At 35.8% G+C, this 17,092-nt stretch overlaps 1 protein-coding gene and 1 long non-coding RNA gene across 2 annotated transcripts in view; one reads left to right on the top strand and one right to left on the bottom strand.

The window, feature by feature from the left end:
* Window positions 1-17,092, bottom strand: part of LOC6572799 (protein timeless homolog) — a 91,520-nt gene that overhangs the window by 59,040 nt on the left and 15,388 nt on the right. The window contains exons 7-10 of the mRNA XM_001998869.4: window positions 15,564-15,730; window positions 6,988-7,165; window positions 3,341-3,474; window positions 3,176-3,256 (exon numbers count right to left, since the gene is read on the bottom strand). Coding sequence (XP_001998905.3) covers window positions 3,176-3,256; window positions 3,341-3,474; window positions 6,988-7,165; window positions 15,564-15,730 — 560 coding nt within the window. The remainder of the gene's footprint in view (window positions 1-3,175; window positions 3,257-3,340; window positions 3,475-6,987; window positions 7,166-15,563; window positions 15,731-17,092) is intronic.
* LOC116803693 lies at window positions 13,629-14,736 on the top strand. Its single transcript, XR_004363733.2, has 2 exons — window positions 13,629-14,086; window positions 14,394-14,736. It is a non-coding gene; the product is annotated as an uncharacterized LOC116803693 (long non-coding RNA).

Raw genomic sequence — 17,092 nt, 5'->3', positions numbered from 1 at the left:
AGTCAATTTATAAAACTTTAAGTTTGTATTTAATTTTGTGGCATGTTTCAATTTATTTAGTCTTAACTCAAGTTGTAGTCACTTCATAACTAAAGCTATACCAAAGACTATGTTTTTATTTAAAAAAAATAAATAAATATTAATAAAAATAATACTAGTAGCAACGTGAGAAAAAAATTCCCTTTCGAATATTGCATAGCCCGCGCTTTATTCGATCTTAAGTTATTGCCACATAGCTTGATAAATTGGCTAAACATGCTCTACAAGCCAGCTTAAAAGCTTTAAATGCAAAGCAGCGACTGTCAACATTGCAACATTGCTAAATAAGCGAAGCAGCTGCAGCAACAGTAACAGAAGGAGCAGCAGGAGCACCAGCAATAGAGACAACAACAACAGCAGACGCTGCTGAACATAAGCTTAGTTAAGAGGCAACTGGGCAAATGCTGCGTTGTCTTCGTTTGGTTGGGTGGCGGGTTTGGGCCAGGCATCGCCGACTGCGAGTTGCAGCTTAAATGAAGTTTGAATAAACATTTTGCGCATTTACTTCACTTAAAAGTTTTTCAAGCTGACATTCCAGTGCTCGGCGCTGCCATTAAACCCGCCGCCGGGCGAGAGCAGCAAAAACCAAAACGTTTTCAGTTTCTATTTTATTTTCGTTTCTCCTTTTTTTACGCTCCCTTTTATTTGGTTATTAAAATGGGGAGGAAAAAAAATATATACATATATGTATATATCCATGGAGTATGACTTGGCAAGTATCTAAAATGTTGGCAGTCGCACACAGACTCGGGATCCTGGGGACTTGGGGGCAAGGGCACTACCACTAGCTGGCACTTACATGCCAGGCCAGACACATATGCAAGCAGACCATTCGCTTGAGCGTGTGTGTTTGTGTGTGTGTGTGTGTGGGGGCCACACTCTAGTTTATTTTCAATATTTTGTTTACCCAAAAATTCTTCTCGAAGGCAGCAAAAAACATTTACAGCACAGCAACGCCCCCTCGACCTCAAGTGCGAAAAAGTTGCAGACAAAAGGCAGTCGAGTGGGTGCTGTGGGTGCAGCGGGTGCGCTTTCAGGGTCTATGCATATCGCATTTTAATTTATTAGCACAAAAAGCGTCTAGACCTTTTTAAGCTGCTACTGCAGCAGCAGCAGCAGCACCAACAACAACAACAACTGCCAACTGCCGCTTCATACATTTTAATGCAACAATTTCTTTGGCAACAATTAAAATGCACATAAATTTAAATGAAGCATTACAATGGCAACATTGCGTATACGCCATGTAAAGCACACGACAATGCAAACGGCTAGACAATCAACAGAATCTTTCATTCTATTGTTCCGTTTCAATACGAGTATATACAACTGCGTATTTTAATTGGAAATCAAGACAGTTGCCAGTCTAACTGAATACCCTGTAGGTAGAATAACAGCAATGGAGTGTTTAAGCTGGGATAGAAGGAACAAATATTTGGATGTGGTGCGAAAGTAATGAAGTATATAGTTGACGGAAAGCCAATATATATCGGTTTTAATCGATATTTATAAATTTTAGTGAGTTAAATTTATATTTATCGATTTCATCACATATATATCGATTTTAATCAAACAAATATTTGGATTAGGTGGGAAAGTAAGCAAATAGATAGCCGACTGAAAACCAATATTTATCGATTTAAATCTATATTTATCAATTTGCACCTATACTTAATGAGTTTAATCTATATTTATCTATTTATCGATGTCAATCGATTGATTTTCAAATACATTTGTTTATTTTATAGAAATGTATCGATTCTTGGCGACATTTATCGATTGTACACAACATTGATTGATTGAAATTTATTTTAATCGTTTGTATTCTACATTTATGAATCGTAATCTTAATTAATTGATAGCAATCGGTAATCGATATTAAAAATGTTGAAGAAATAGAAAGCAAGCGTTAATTTTGGAACGATGTGTGAAAATTTGGCATAATTTGATAACAAAAGTGTAGTCTATCTATTTATATTATAAATAAGTTTTCATTTCATTCTTCATTACAGTGTCATCTGCATATTTCGTAGGTACAAGGCATATAAATTAGTCATACCACCAATTACAGTCGTCTAATTGGACGCTCAACAATTTTTTCGTTGTTTCAAACAGCATGATTTTCGCAATTTAATCCCCGGCGTGCAGCAGGTGGAAAGTTTTAATGATATTTGATAAATAAATGACTTGGAAATATTTAAGTAACATTTCGATAGCTGCTGTCTGTCGACAAAGACAACGACGATGACGACAACAGCCTTTGACAGCGAGGACAGCTCGCATCTTGTGTGGGCGGGTGGAGGGAGTTGAAACACGGTTAAAATGTTGACGCGAGAGATGGTAAATTATTTATTTTCACGTAATTTTCCCAGCACAAACAATAAACATTTATAGAGAGAGAAAGAGATAGATAGAGAGATAGAGAGTGTGAGAGTAAGAGTAAGAGTGTGGGAGGCTTAACATAATTGAGCTGGCAATTAAATCGACAGGCTACTTGCCTTGAACTCAACTGTGGCGCGGAGCAACCAGAAGCCAACCAAAGCCACTGACACAGTTGATGGCGCATAATGAGGAGCAGAAACAGAAGCAGCAGCGGCAGCAGCAGCAGCAGCAGCAAGAGCTGAACAACGAATTCCGTGCCCTGGCTGCTATTATCTGTCAGAGAAACCAGAGCCCCCTGGGCAGTTGAGTCTCCGTTGCGTGGCTACCTTCGCAATAAATGAAAACTATTTAATTTAAGCACAACAGACAGATAGACAGAAGGAGAGAAAGAGAGTGGGTGACAGGGACAAGGACAGTTTGTGCCAGAAAATCGCTGCACAAAAATATGAAATTCGCATTAAACGAAAAAAAAGAAGAAAAAATGCATAAAAAAGATATACGAAAGCAGGAAAAGCTCTGCCAAAAATAAGCACAACAATGGCCAAGCGACCCAGGCAGCTCCCACATTTTCTTTTTACCTGACTTAATTTATTATGTGAATTTTCTTTTGTGCCCGGCAAGCGCTGACGCACAATGGCGGCCAACAGTCAATGTCAAGTTATTAAAGGTAGACATTTTCCAAAGGATTACGGCTGTGCTGGAGCTTGTTGCTCAATTTGAAGGACACGGACACAGCGCAAGTAAGGACACTCACCTGGCAGCACGCAGCAGGGCAATCGCCGACTCCAATTTAGCGTTGCGCAGCAATTTATTTATGCGCATCATGCAGTCCTCGCTGCAAGCATAAAAAGGATATATAAATAAAATATATTGCATTTTAAAAAGGATTCCCCTCTCATATACATTAATGCTAACTCACCGTTGATCGTCGATGGACTTCTCCAAGGTGGCATCAAAGGGCAGCGGCTGCTGCTCCTCCGGCAACTGCAGCTCTGTGGCCAGCAGCAAACTCACCTCCGATGCCATTTCAGCCCATTTGGTGGCAAGCTCTTCCTGTTAAAGCAGCAAAAAAAAGTATAAGAGCTTTAAAATATATAAAAATAAGTCAATATTCTTAACTCTATAAAGTTTCGTCTGTTGCTGATGCCTTGTTGGCCCCCATGTTGGAGAAAATGCTAATTGTTATAATTTTAAAAGAGCATAAAACAAGATGTCTCCATCTTCATTTTAAATTTTCTTTATAATTATCAGACACAAAGCTGTATAGGATATACATGTATAGTATATGAAGAAAGTTTCTTCGCATACTTTTTTTTTATGAATGCATTAAGACTTAAAGTGTATTAACATTCTGATAGATTTTTATAGGCTTAAATATTAGTGATTCATAATATATATTACTATTTATTTATCATATATTTTAATCTATTTTCTAAATAGTTTCTCTAAGTGTTAAATAGAAATCAGTTCAGATTAAAATCTATACGGTGAACTATGATCTAAAATTAATGAATGAAGGAATTTTTATGAGAAACTTTGTGTTATCAATTATAAATGTCTGGAATGCAGAGTAAAAGTTGGCATTATGATACAAACTACATATACCACAAAAAGTCGATTATATGAAACTATATAGGCATTGCTATAAGAAACTTTGTGTTATCAATTATAAATGCCTAGAATGTTGAAAGTTTAAACTCAGTTTTATAAAACACTATACAAACTATGAAACAATATATATCATAAAAACTCTATTATATGAAACTGTATATAACAGACTTTTCCTTTTTGCATTCTTCCCAGTTTTAATTAATCACAATAAAATATCTCATACAAATATCTATACATAGTAAACAATCTATATGCATTTATGAAAAAAATTTTCTAATGAAAAAAATTCTCTTTTATTCCATTGATTTGCTTTTTTAAGCCGCTTCTCTTCATACCGATATTATTTTGTATATTTAAAGTCGATTAGACAAATTAATATATAGATAAACCTTTTTTTCATACATTAATTATTTTACATGTATTATAGTTGACTTTATCAATGAAAAGCTAAAAATATGCTTATTCTTGTCTCTCTCAATAAAAAGCCCAAAAAAATACAACAACAAAAATGTTAAACAGCTGCTGTAAAACACAAAACATTATAGATATTATAAAAAAGGGAATTCAATTACATTTAAAATGTCATAAATGCAAAGCTTAAATAGTGGAAAACAGAGAGCTGAACCACTAGATACCCTACAGAAAGGTAAAGCAAGAATACGACTACTATATACAAAGAGTGCAACCAAACAATTATATTTATATAATAAAAAATATATACATATATGTCATATATAATTGAATGAATATATTTTTTAAACGGTATATTTTCATATGAATATTTTAACGTATTATAACATTTTTGTTGCTGTTGACAATATTTGTTGGCCTGGTGTTAACATGTTCTTATCGAGCATGTTAACAATATATGCACTATGTCGATAGCAAGGCTATTCGCATATTTTCAAATTGTAATCCCATAAATATATATAATATTTATATATATATATGTATAAATATATAGCATATGTAAATGCGCAAAGCTAACTGAGAGATTTTCATTTATTTTGAACACATTTTGCCATTGTTTTATATATATATATAAATATATGTAATTTTTTTTTATTTTATTTCGCTTGTTATTCTCTTTTTTCTTCTACTTTTTCATGATATTTTAACAACATTTATAGAAAACTGACGGGACAAAAGCTGTTCAATATTTGTGAATTCGTGCGTTTAACTTGTTTGTTGGTGCTTTAACAAATGTCGCACACACACATTTCACAAATTAATTGACGCACAAAATATGTGTATCTGTGTGTGTGTGTGGACGTGTGTGCGTACAACAATTGTTACAAGGCACAAGAAAAAGCTTGCATGGACTGTACAAATAAATATGTCAGAAATTAGCACAATTGATGTTTTCCTTTTTTCAATTTTTTTTTTTTTTCGTGTAAAAAAAAAAGAGTACAAACTAAAGTCCGTCCACACCGTTCGAACCACACAAAATGGCGGCAACAGAACCGCACAATGTAAGCCTTGGCGCAACTGAGGTTTGGGGTGTGTGGGTGGCGGTTGGCTAGCTGTATGGAGACTGCAGAAAAACGAGCCAAGTGTTGGCTCTGGCCGGAAATCACGCCCGACGGCGCTTGCAACGCGTCAAAGTGTTTAAAAAAACAGAAAAGGAATATAAAAACCATAGCACTAGCTGAGTTTATTATGCATGCAAGCAAAACAAAATATAAGCAGCCATAAAGCAACACATAGTAAAAAGTGTTGTTAAAACGCGAATTCTCGTGCTAATTGCTAAGTTCTCTAAGAGTTTTGCGAGCTTTACATTTAATTATGAATATGCGAAAATTTATAAATATAATATAATATAAAATATAATAAATTAAAAGATAACTGGTTCATAGCTCTAAATGTGATTCCAAGTAAAAAAAAAAAAAAAACAACTAAGATCGCAGCTCCTGAATGATTTTTGCTTAGCGGGTTCGTGTCTTAGATAATTTTTAGCTCGACAGAGACGAAGATAGCTGTTGCTGAAGGTAATTTTAGAAATTCCAATTGTCGCCAAAAATAATATTTACTATGATATATGCATAATCTATATAAATCTATTTTTGAATTAGGATTGACTAAACGATTGAATGTATACAAAGTTCTAATAGAATAAAACTTTAGTCTCTATGGCTAAAAATATTTGTCGATCCGGATTACTTGACCTATTTACAACATATTCAATAAAATTGGTTTATTTTTAAATTTTAAAGCAAAGTTGAGTGCACAGTTAATATTAGTTATCCATATCCAACAGAAAACAAAATAATAAATAATAAAATAAACGAAATAAAAGTCTATCACAAAAGTCGGTTTGCAACAAAGTTATGCCCCCTCTTTATAAAGAACTTTTGCAAGCCCTGCAAGCTGAAAAGAGATTTCTAACTTATTTTTTGTTTGTTAACTTTAATTGACTTGGAAATATTTTCGAATCGAATCGTATAGAAGATTAATGTCAACTGGAGTGTGTATAGAGCACTCTGCACGCCATAATAAATAGTCGAAGTGACTAGAACATAAATAAATAGAGGCGAGGCCAGTAATTAAATGCAGCCAGCAGTCGCGGCGTTATCGCGACATTATTTTATTTCACTTTTAACCATATTTTCAGTCAATTAAATTTCATGATCAAACCTATAAATCTGGCTCGCACTGCCCCCGTCTTTATGCTAGACGACAATTGTTTTTGTGACCCCGCTCGCTGCTCGCTGCTCGCTGGCTGCTGGTCGCTTTTGCAGCTATTTGTTTTAAATTTTATTGGCAATTTAGAGAATATTTTATGGCGCACACAGCGGGCCAACCAGCGGCCAGCAGCTAACAGCCAACAGCCAACAGCCAGTGGCCACTGGCCAGTGCCCTGCGGGCAGCACCCGCAAGCCAAATAATGTCATTTAATGCAGCAATTTATTTATAAGCATTAAAGATGAATTCAATTTTCACCGACTTTCCACTCACCTCCGTTGGCTGTTGGGACGACTTGGATGGCTTGTTGGATGCCTGTTGCTTCTTCTTCTTCTTCCTTTTGCCAGCTGCCCCACGACGTTTGTCCTGAACAACGACTGCATCCTGACAGAAGCGCTCCATCATTTTAATAAACACATTTGCCGTATCCACCACGTCGCGCAGGAATACCCTGTGGAAAAAAGCACAGATTGGTTGGTTACTAAATCAAATTATTGCATACACATGAATTGATTCAATTAAGAAACTATATAAAGTACATATGGATATATATATATATACCTTTTGGTTACTATATTTATACTTATATGCGACCACGCATGCTGGAAATTCAATTAAATGAGCCAATTGCATTTTATATGCACAACAATATTTTATCATATTTCTATTACAATACAACAACAACAACCACAAAATGTTGACTTGCCATGAATCAATTTATTGATAAACAATTTAACTTGCCAATGAACCTTTAAAAGATGCAAGTTAATATATAACAATTAAATAAATATGAAATTCTTCTAAAAATACGCTCACAAATAATATTAATCATGCCTTTAAGAACTTAATTAAGCGCATCTGATACCACAAAGCAGCTTAAAGTCAGACCGAACCCAATCAAGGCAACATTTTCATATACAGCAGCTGCTCCCCCTCTCTTTCTCTCTCTCTCTCTCTCTCCCCCACTCCTCTCCACATTTATTGAAAATCATCGAGCACATTAAAACGGCCCAAGCAACCTTTTGCCTTAACTTAACTAGCCCAACTCAATTCGAAGGATGTCGTTGACTGATGATGTGGCTGAAGTCGTTGCCTTTGGCCCTGTCAATGCCGATGACGCCTCCAATTAGCAAATTAACCTTAAAAGGGAAATTGCGAGGAAGCAGCAACGAAAAAAAAAAAAAATTGTGAAAGGCAACAAAATGCCAAAATCAGCTGCCGCATAGCCAGCAATGGGCAAAACTTTAGCATTGTTTTTAGTCAAAGCCAAAAATAAAAAAAATACAAAAATAAAGAAAAAGGAAAAAATGTGAATAAAAAGCCAACGTCATTGTGCACGTCAATTTGTTAAAATGATTGATTGCTGTTTGAATAATGAAAATCGCGCGCGTCATAGAAAAGGACAATGCAAACAAGGCAAAATGAGGAATACCTCTCGATGATAGGCCATGGAATGCCCATTCAGCTGCATACGCTCGCAATGGATAGAATAATTGTCATGTAAAAGAGCGGGCATGGGCAGGAGTCTGACTTATCTAGAGCTATCGATATATATTTGCCAACATCAGGAAATATAATCTGCGCCTCGATGGAATGAAGTACATTTGTATCTATTTTAAACATGTTAAATACAGTCGATGCCTATACCGATACCGATAATCGATTTAAATTGTATATATATATATATATATATGTAATACAATTTTACAATTTTATGTAATACATTTTGATTGGAAAATTTTGATTATATGTATATATGTATTACATAAAATTGATAGCCAGATAGTTGTTTTTTTTTTTTTCTAATTGTCAAGAAAGTTTTATCGTTAGCAATAATCGATTGTTCTGCGAACTCTTCGCTAATCCAAATTAATTTTGTCATTATCGATAAAAATATCGATACTGACAGCTATTGATCAATTTGTTGATAAATAATAGCAACCGATAAACCACTCGATACATTGATATCATAGTCTGTTACCCTCTCTAAACGCAATTTACTCTAACAGCAATCCAATGAATAATATATAAACTAACTCAGGAGTTTTTTCAAGTCCATACGTTACAGGGTATTCAAATTGCCAAATTACCAAACGACATACAAAAAAATTATCGGATAAATGCGTTGAATACGCGGCTATTGTTGAAATTCCCCTCAAACATGATTTTGCAATATTTGCATACGTGCGGGCATATCCTTTTGCACGGGGTCCTTTGGCGCGCTCTGTAATTGCTAGACCTGATCGATTCGTGGGGGCTCAGCTCGCAAATATAGCACATATAAATAGTGCAAATAGAGTAGAGATACATATGTGTGTAGCCCAAACATACCCTGCATTGAAGACTTTAGAGTTATTTGATTGAAGGGAAGTAATATTATTTTTGTATTGATTTGAAGCACTCGTTTAGTTATTTATATATTCAGGTTTGCATAATAATATTTATATGCTATTATGCTCATCAATCTGCATATAATTATCAATAGTTAGGGTATTAACAAGACGACGCTATTTGGTTGAAAAATTTATGCAGATTCATTGCGAATTTAAATAGAGCCCGCTAGAAACTCGCAGAATAATCCAAAATGCGGTCAATATGCCGCAGGACGAGCCTCGCAGTTTCTGTCAAGGGAAATGCATTTGTAATGAAATTGGTTGTCGGCACACACACACACACACCCACACACAGAAAACACCTTTACACACACACACACACACACACACTCAGAGGATAACCACACTTTGCCCAGAGGTAGCGTTAGGTAAGCAGAAATTCGATGTAAAACTCTGTGAATATTTACCCAATTAGCAAAGTCTAATATATCAAGGATTTTGAAATTGAACATAGTAGGTTTACGAGTAAATTAAAAACTAATTAAACAAATAACCTGTAGAAAATAAGATATATAACTATATCCTATGCTAAGCTTTTTTTTAAAGCCGAAACACTTCCTGCATTTCATACAGGGTATATGCCAGACTAGCAACCCGCATTACTTTTCCATTTGTTTACTTAAAGTTTTCATTTAGTTAACATGATTTCGCTTTTAAATTGAAAACGCTTTCCGCTTTTCGGGCAGTCCACTTTGGGTCATTGGTAACGCCCACAATTCGCTGATAATTTGCTACCTTTGGCTGTGCCAGATAACGTCGACTAGTTGTGCTGTGCTGTACATTAAACCCAACCAATTGCATCGAATGCTCCGTTGATTATAGCTCGCATAGAATGCAATCGATCCACAGCAATCGCTGCGCCTACCACAACACTGTCAATGGCTGCCGCAAGTGGCAGCAAATGGCAGCAAGTGGAGCATGAAAATGAACGCCCCGTGTTTGGATGTTGAAATTAATGGCATACGTGAAATTTTGTACTCATTAAGCGAGCATTAGTTCGCATTAGAGCTGTCGATAATTATCGATGTGTTGCGATTTATCATTCGGCATAACTAAATGCATTTATGCGAAGGCATACATGAAATTTAGGCGAGCATTAGGACAGCAGTAAATGACATTTGAATTATAGAAAGCTATCGATTTGTTGTCATTCATTAAAAGTTAAACAAATTATGAGATAAGGTATGTCAAATCATGCACTTAATTATTGGAACTGCTCAAAACTAATCGTCTAAAAGAACTGATGAAATAAGACATGAAACTTTTCTTACATTTCAGCTATCGATAATTATCGATTTGCAGTCAATTATAGTTTACACGAATTAAAACAATTTATAAGATAATCAAATTCAGTGTGAGATTTTATATGATGTAATAAGTAAACATTTAACAGTCATTCACACCAAATCAGCAATTTTGAATTACACTTCAATTAAAACGCTTTCAGGCCCTTCAAACGCAACTCAATTGTAAGCATATTCAGCATAATTATTAAACTCAAATAATCCTTAGGCATGCTCTATATCAATATATTCACAGTTATCATGCTGATGACACCTGTATAGCTGTGCCCCAAGCTAACTGCAGGGCGGGGCGGGGCTGAGGCTGGGCTGGTCGCATGTGCAACTGCTGCTATTTGCTGACCGCAAAGCCAAGCAACCGCAGTTTGTGGAATGTGGGTGTACTATACTGTGTGTGTGTGTATGTGCAAATATGTAGATATATATATATTGAATAAATGTGTAGGTGCTTGTGAGGTAGCAGAACAAATTGCATGCCACACCAAAACAGTTTACAGCATTCAACAAATCGATTTCAACTAAAACGCAGCGATGCGACAATCATGCCACTACAATAACACACACACACATACACTCGCACACACGCACTCAGTTGCAGCATAGCTCAAACTCATGTGTTGCCAAATGAGACAAAGATAAATCGTTAATAAATTATTTATAATTAATTTGTTATGCACGCGGCTTGTTGCTGCCACGGCTCCGGCTGCTGCTCCTGCTGCTGCTGCTACTCCTGCTAATACTACTGCTACTGCTACTGCTGCTGCTGCTGCTGCTGCTGCTGTAACTGGCCATGCTTGATTTGATATTCGCGTTTACGCTGATTAAATGGACGACAGCAGCAACAACAACAACAACAACAACAGCTGACAACAATGTTGGGCAGCGCATAGAATTAATTAGAAGACTTCGGGCGCAAACTGTGGTTTGGGTGGACGCTGTGGAAACGGGGTGGCTGAGTGGGTGTTTGGGGCGCGGCTTTGTTCACTGGGGCCAAGCTTGAGCGCATGTTGAATAAATGATAAAATGTAATTGCGCTCAGTAGCAGGGCAAATGGTTAGCGAGCTCGCTGCTCCCTGCCATAAGACGTTTATAATGAAAATATTATTAATTATGACAGCAACACAATAGCAGCAACAACAACAACAACAACAACAACAAACACTCAACAATGAGTGATGGGCGCTGATTGCAGGCGGGCAAAACTCAAAGGCCGACCCACTTTCTGGCTCCCACTTTGTAAATGTGCCTCAGCTCATAAATAATTCATGCGAATGCCGAAAGGCTTCAATTTCTCCCAGGCACCCAAATTGCTCTGATTGCAGCACGAAAACGGCAACGGCACTTGCTTTTATCGCTAATTGCTAAGATTAATTGAATGCAATCTCTAAAATAGATTTGCATAATTTGCAACTTAATATTTAATCGATCCATCTAATTTTTGACAGCTGCAATTGCAACTGTTTTGAGTGTTAATAATAGCGTTCGAATAAGATTAAGATGCAAACTAACAGATATCCCACTATTATTAATGGTGGCCTGTTTATCGTAGGCAGGGCTAACTCATTACTGGAATGATATTATCTACTCTATAAGATTAATATTAGAGACTGCTTATATAGAATTCATATATGCATTTCAACACTTCTCTTGCGCATCTCAGTATTTACCATCTCTCTAAAGGATCCATATTATAGACTTCTCATGAAGACATCTTATATGTTCTGCTCTTCTTTTCTCTCTACCTGCTCTAATGATATTATCTTCTCTATCGGATCTACATTAGAGATATTAACATCATATACGCATTTCATCTCTTCTGTGCCCATCTCATCTTGATCAATATGTTATCTTCTGCTTAATCTTCTCTTAATAACGTCAGAATAAACTTTAACTTTGATACATGCATTTTTTTATTTTTTATCTCCCGAAATCGATAACAATCGATCAAAGTGTATCGAATTTCAGAGCTTAACCTATAAATCTATATGTAAGGATTCCCTTATGACATTACAAATAATAATGTTCTATATATGGATACATATAGCCAGCTGTTAAGCACAATTTTAAATGGTATTTGCTAGTCAGGCACACTCAACGAAAACAATAATTCTTCTTAATCATTAAGCACCTTAGCTATATATAGTTTACTTTAAATGAAACTACGATCCGTTATGATAATAACTAAGATGTACAATTGTAATCCTAATTATTTAAGAACTTAACTTGATTTAATAATTACTCGTAACATACTTAAATATTCCAGTTTTAACTTTTAATCAGCTTTAACATTAAGTCAGCTTTTGAGTAACTTAAAAGTGTATTTACTTATGTAAGTATATGTAGGCATCCAACTCTTATCCTCCCCTCACACATACACTAGTCAAAACTAAACCTAACCCAGCTCAGTTCGTCCTTGTTACGTCCGTCGTGTATTTCGCAACTGCATTTTCTCAGTTGCCGCTCGCTGTCAATTTCCTGTTTGCGCGCTAAATTAATTTAGTCGGAGCTTTTGAGCGTGCCGACTGCATTGCAATCCATCTAATATCTGTCTGTATCTGTGTCCAGCTCTTCATCGAGACTGACTCATTGAACCCCAGCTATCATTGCCAACAGATTGCCAGCGATTTGTGTGTGTGCGAAGCGCACAGTGGAACGAAATCAGCAAATGGTGATTAATTTATATATTACGATTCTTTGAAAATAAATATTCTTTATGACTGAATTTGATGCACAGCAACGACTCTGTAAAGTTTACGAATAATAAAATAAAATAGATATTAAAATGAGTTTAAATATTCTACTTTTATGGTGAAAAACATAATAGTATTATCATAAAAATATATTATAAATCTTCAGATTGTTTTGACTTTTTCACAGGTTTGAAAGCCCTTTGGAAAAATCCAATCTGTCTTTTATTTATTGATTCCTATTGGTCTGAATTATCTTTGCCAATTTCATTTATACATATAAATACATGTTAAATATTAAATGCACCAACGAGAGTCATGTCGAGAGCGAACCAATATTAATACCTAATACAGTTGCAACTCACAGGAGAGTTGAAGAAATACGATTGCGTTGACTTTGCATGCGACGCCGTAGAAGTAGCATATTGAACGGATGAGCGGAAGGTTCTGGCTGATGCAATTTGATGAATAACGACGCTGATTTCCCATGGTAGAGATTTGCATTTGTTTTAGTTTGATTTGCAGTCGTTGACTGTGTGTGACACAAAAACACACTTTCCAGTCATTTATTGCAGGTGGATCGGATCGACAGATTGCACCACATTGAGCCAGTTTGTTTGACAGACAAATTTGTGCAGCCGCTTAGAAATGTGCAAGTGGAAAACGCTTTGCTGAAAACACACATACGCACACACATAGAGCAGCAGAGGCGAAAAATTGCAATTATCTAAATGGAATGGATTAGTTCGGGGGCCAACAAAGACAAAAACCTTCAAGAGTGCAAACTACGCAAATTTCGTCACAACTTAATGGCAATTGAAAGTGCTGGCACGCATTCGGTCCACAGCTAGATGCCGAGAGGTGCTGCTGCCCCTGCCCCGATCCATAGTCGAGTTATTTAGTGGAGTAACAGACCCAACCAACTGGCAGCGACCGTGTGCTGTGTTAATGAGCGCCGTGAGAGCGAGCTCAGTGCATGCCCACTGCGTGTGTAAGTAACTATGTAAATCAGTTATGGGGTAGATCCTACCAGCTGTCAGCTATGAACTTGCTAATTGAAATGCAGCCCTGGTACGAGCCCAAACCAAAATAGCAATACGAGTATTGCAGGGTCGACTACAGAATATCCACACAGAATATGAAGGATGGGTGTATAAGCGAAATGTTGTAGTTACTCGATAAAATACAAAAATTATCGTTGTCAGATCGATATTTATCGAAAATCAGGAAATGTACATTCAGCAGAATCCTTATATTATACTTATCCTTATTATTAATTATTCTTATTATACTTGCAGATGTATATGATGATTGATGATTGTGCAACGCTCTTTTGGTTGTAAGTCTAGAAGTTTTTATATGGATGAGCCTATATTAAATGGCATTTGGTTATGTATAATCGATTCATGCTCAAAAAATCAAACGTTTAAGGTGAAAAGTTGTTTGTTATGTTTATATAGAAGCCTACATCATATATATCATCTCATAGAGACACATCCTTCGTGGTGGCATACCATAAGAGTTTTGTACAATATTCAATATTTATCAGAGCTGAACATTTAAAAATGAAGCAATCAAATCTGTTCTGTTCAGCTATGCTCACAGAAGCTCATACTTAAATATATATTTTTTAGTACACTATGTTCAATATCTATCGATATTTATCAAAGAGAGACAGTACAAGTTTTTTAATATTCTTCAAAAATCAACAATAGATATCAGATCTGTTAACCCCATGCGGACGCTCACTTAACCTAGTGAACACCCGATTTCTTCAGTGTACAGGGTATACAAAACATGTGCTGTGTGCCAGAATCTCGCTCACATCGACCGGCCAAAGCCAACCCAATCCACCCAACTATGTGAGCTGGCAAATTCTATAATTTTAATGCCAGAGCACGCGTGCAGCACATGCTTGTAAAATCAATTAAAGTTTTCGCTGGCTGTCGAAATTCAAAGCGCAACTAGTTCATTTGTTGTTGTTGTTGTTGTTGTTGTAAGTGCACACACACCCGCAGACACACACAGGGACAGACAGCTGCGCAAATAGCCAAACAAACATGCCAAGACTTAAGACAAAGGCATGCCGTCAAGACAAACAATGCCTGATTGTCGATTGGGTCGAAAGGCTTTAGCCAAGCACTCAGCTTCGAATGCCAGTTAGTAGCTGCATACATATTTTCGGCTTAGCAGCAGCTCCACTTGGTAATCCTATTAAGCAGCTGCTATCCACTGAGTGTGAGTGTGACTGCGAGTGCGAGTGTCAGTGTGTTTGCCTTAGTTATTTGTGACCATCAAGGCTCAATCTCCCATCAAACATGCAACACCAGCAGCAACGGCAGGAGTAGTAGCAATCAGGCATGGGCGCCCGACGCCTCCTGCTGGCCGGCTGCCTGTCTGGCATGCCTTTCAAGTTATTTCCAATATGCTTTAAGGGCTCACCGATAGTTATGTGCTTGGTTACTCACTTTGTGCTGTGCGCCTCATTGTAGTTCATTAACAAATGCAGTATTGTCTCCCTATACTCCAGCACATAGCACACATTGTTCAATAACATATCGAACAGTCCACGCGCGTTGTCATCATCCTTCAGCTTCTGCAGGGCCAGCAAGCTCTGCAGCAATTCACGGAATGTCTTTAATTAAGAAACAAGAAAAAAATATATGTGAGAAATATCTAAGTACACACATATCTATATCTATATCAATTTATATCCTTAGAGCATTAATGTGTTTGTCAACCATTTAAGACATTTGGAGCATGCTGGCAAGTGTGAAATGCATTTGCAATTAGTTGAGCGCAAACAATTCAATTAAATAAGAAATTTATAGATAAATACTGCAAATTATTTAACAACTTATTCGTCATGAATGTGTAAATGTTTTAAAGAGGCTTCACTGACTGTAGTTGATAATACAATTTTGATTAACAGTAAATGGCTTTTAACTTGGAAATTGTTTCTAGATACATAATACATTACTGTAATGTGTTGTTCATATGAAAATTAGTCAAATCATAGTATTTTAATTGTAGTCTATTTATGAATTACATTAGTCAGCAATTTTTACGTTTTTAATACTACAAGGAAGGAATACTAGAATGAAGAGATTGTTCTTAAGTGTAGGTGTTATAATCTGTTGCATTTATCATATATCTACTCTTATATTACTTTTATTATTTATTAAATATTTATAATTTTTTCCATAATAAAAAAATAAATCTAATGATAATTTTCTATTTTACTGATAACAATTTCGAATTTTTATTTTGAAAAAAATTGTTACACTTTCAACATATTTTACGGCATTGGCACTGTTTGGTATTTCTTTAGGGCAATTCATGAATTAACTTAACTAATTGCTTTGCTCTCACACCATAAGTCATCAAACAGAAGAAAGGAATGAATAAGAATTTTCTCATTTACTTCTAAGCCAAGCAAGATATTTTGTAAATTTAAATTAAAGAAAAGAAAGAGGAAATTCAATCAAGCTTTAAAAGAAATCTAAGCACTGTGGGTGTAAAACGTGGGAAATGTAATATTGGTCAAAAAAATACGTGACGTTAGATAGCAATAAAGTAGAGATGGTAGGGCAAGTAAACTGCATTAATCTGCCAAGAGGGATCTGCGAACATGTGCACTAAGATTACTTTGACCTACATTAATTGAGGTTATTTGAGAGTCAAATCTGTTATCATTTTAAAGTAGTAAATAGAGGATAAACCACAGGCATAGGATTTACTAAATCGTTATAGACAAAATGGAGAGAAGACTAAGATTTTATATCAAAAAGATAAGTGATCTAAGAAATAATTTGAAAAAGCTTGATATTAGAAAGTAGGAACAAAAAAGAGATTACAAAATAGATAAAAAAAAATCCAATAGCCCTTTTCACAAAAGTTTTTACAAACATGCTTTAGCATTTCACCAATATAAGTACAATACATACCGAAATTAATGTACTAAATCTTATCTTAATACCGCATAGAAACATTCGAG

This window comes from Drosophila mojavensis, unplaced genomic scaffold, assembly GCF_018153725.1.
Source record: "Drosophila mojavensis isolate 15081-1352.22 unplaced genomic scaffold, ASM1815372v1 contig_16, whole genome shotgun sequence".
NCBI lineage: Eukaryota > Metazoa > Arthropoda > Insecta > Diptera > Drosophilidae > Drosophila > Drosophila mojavensis.
Note: the sequence above shows the minus strand (reverse complement) of the source record. Positions and strands in the feature narration are given on the sequence as shown.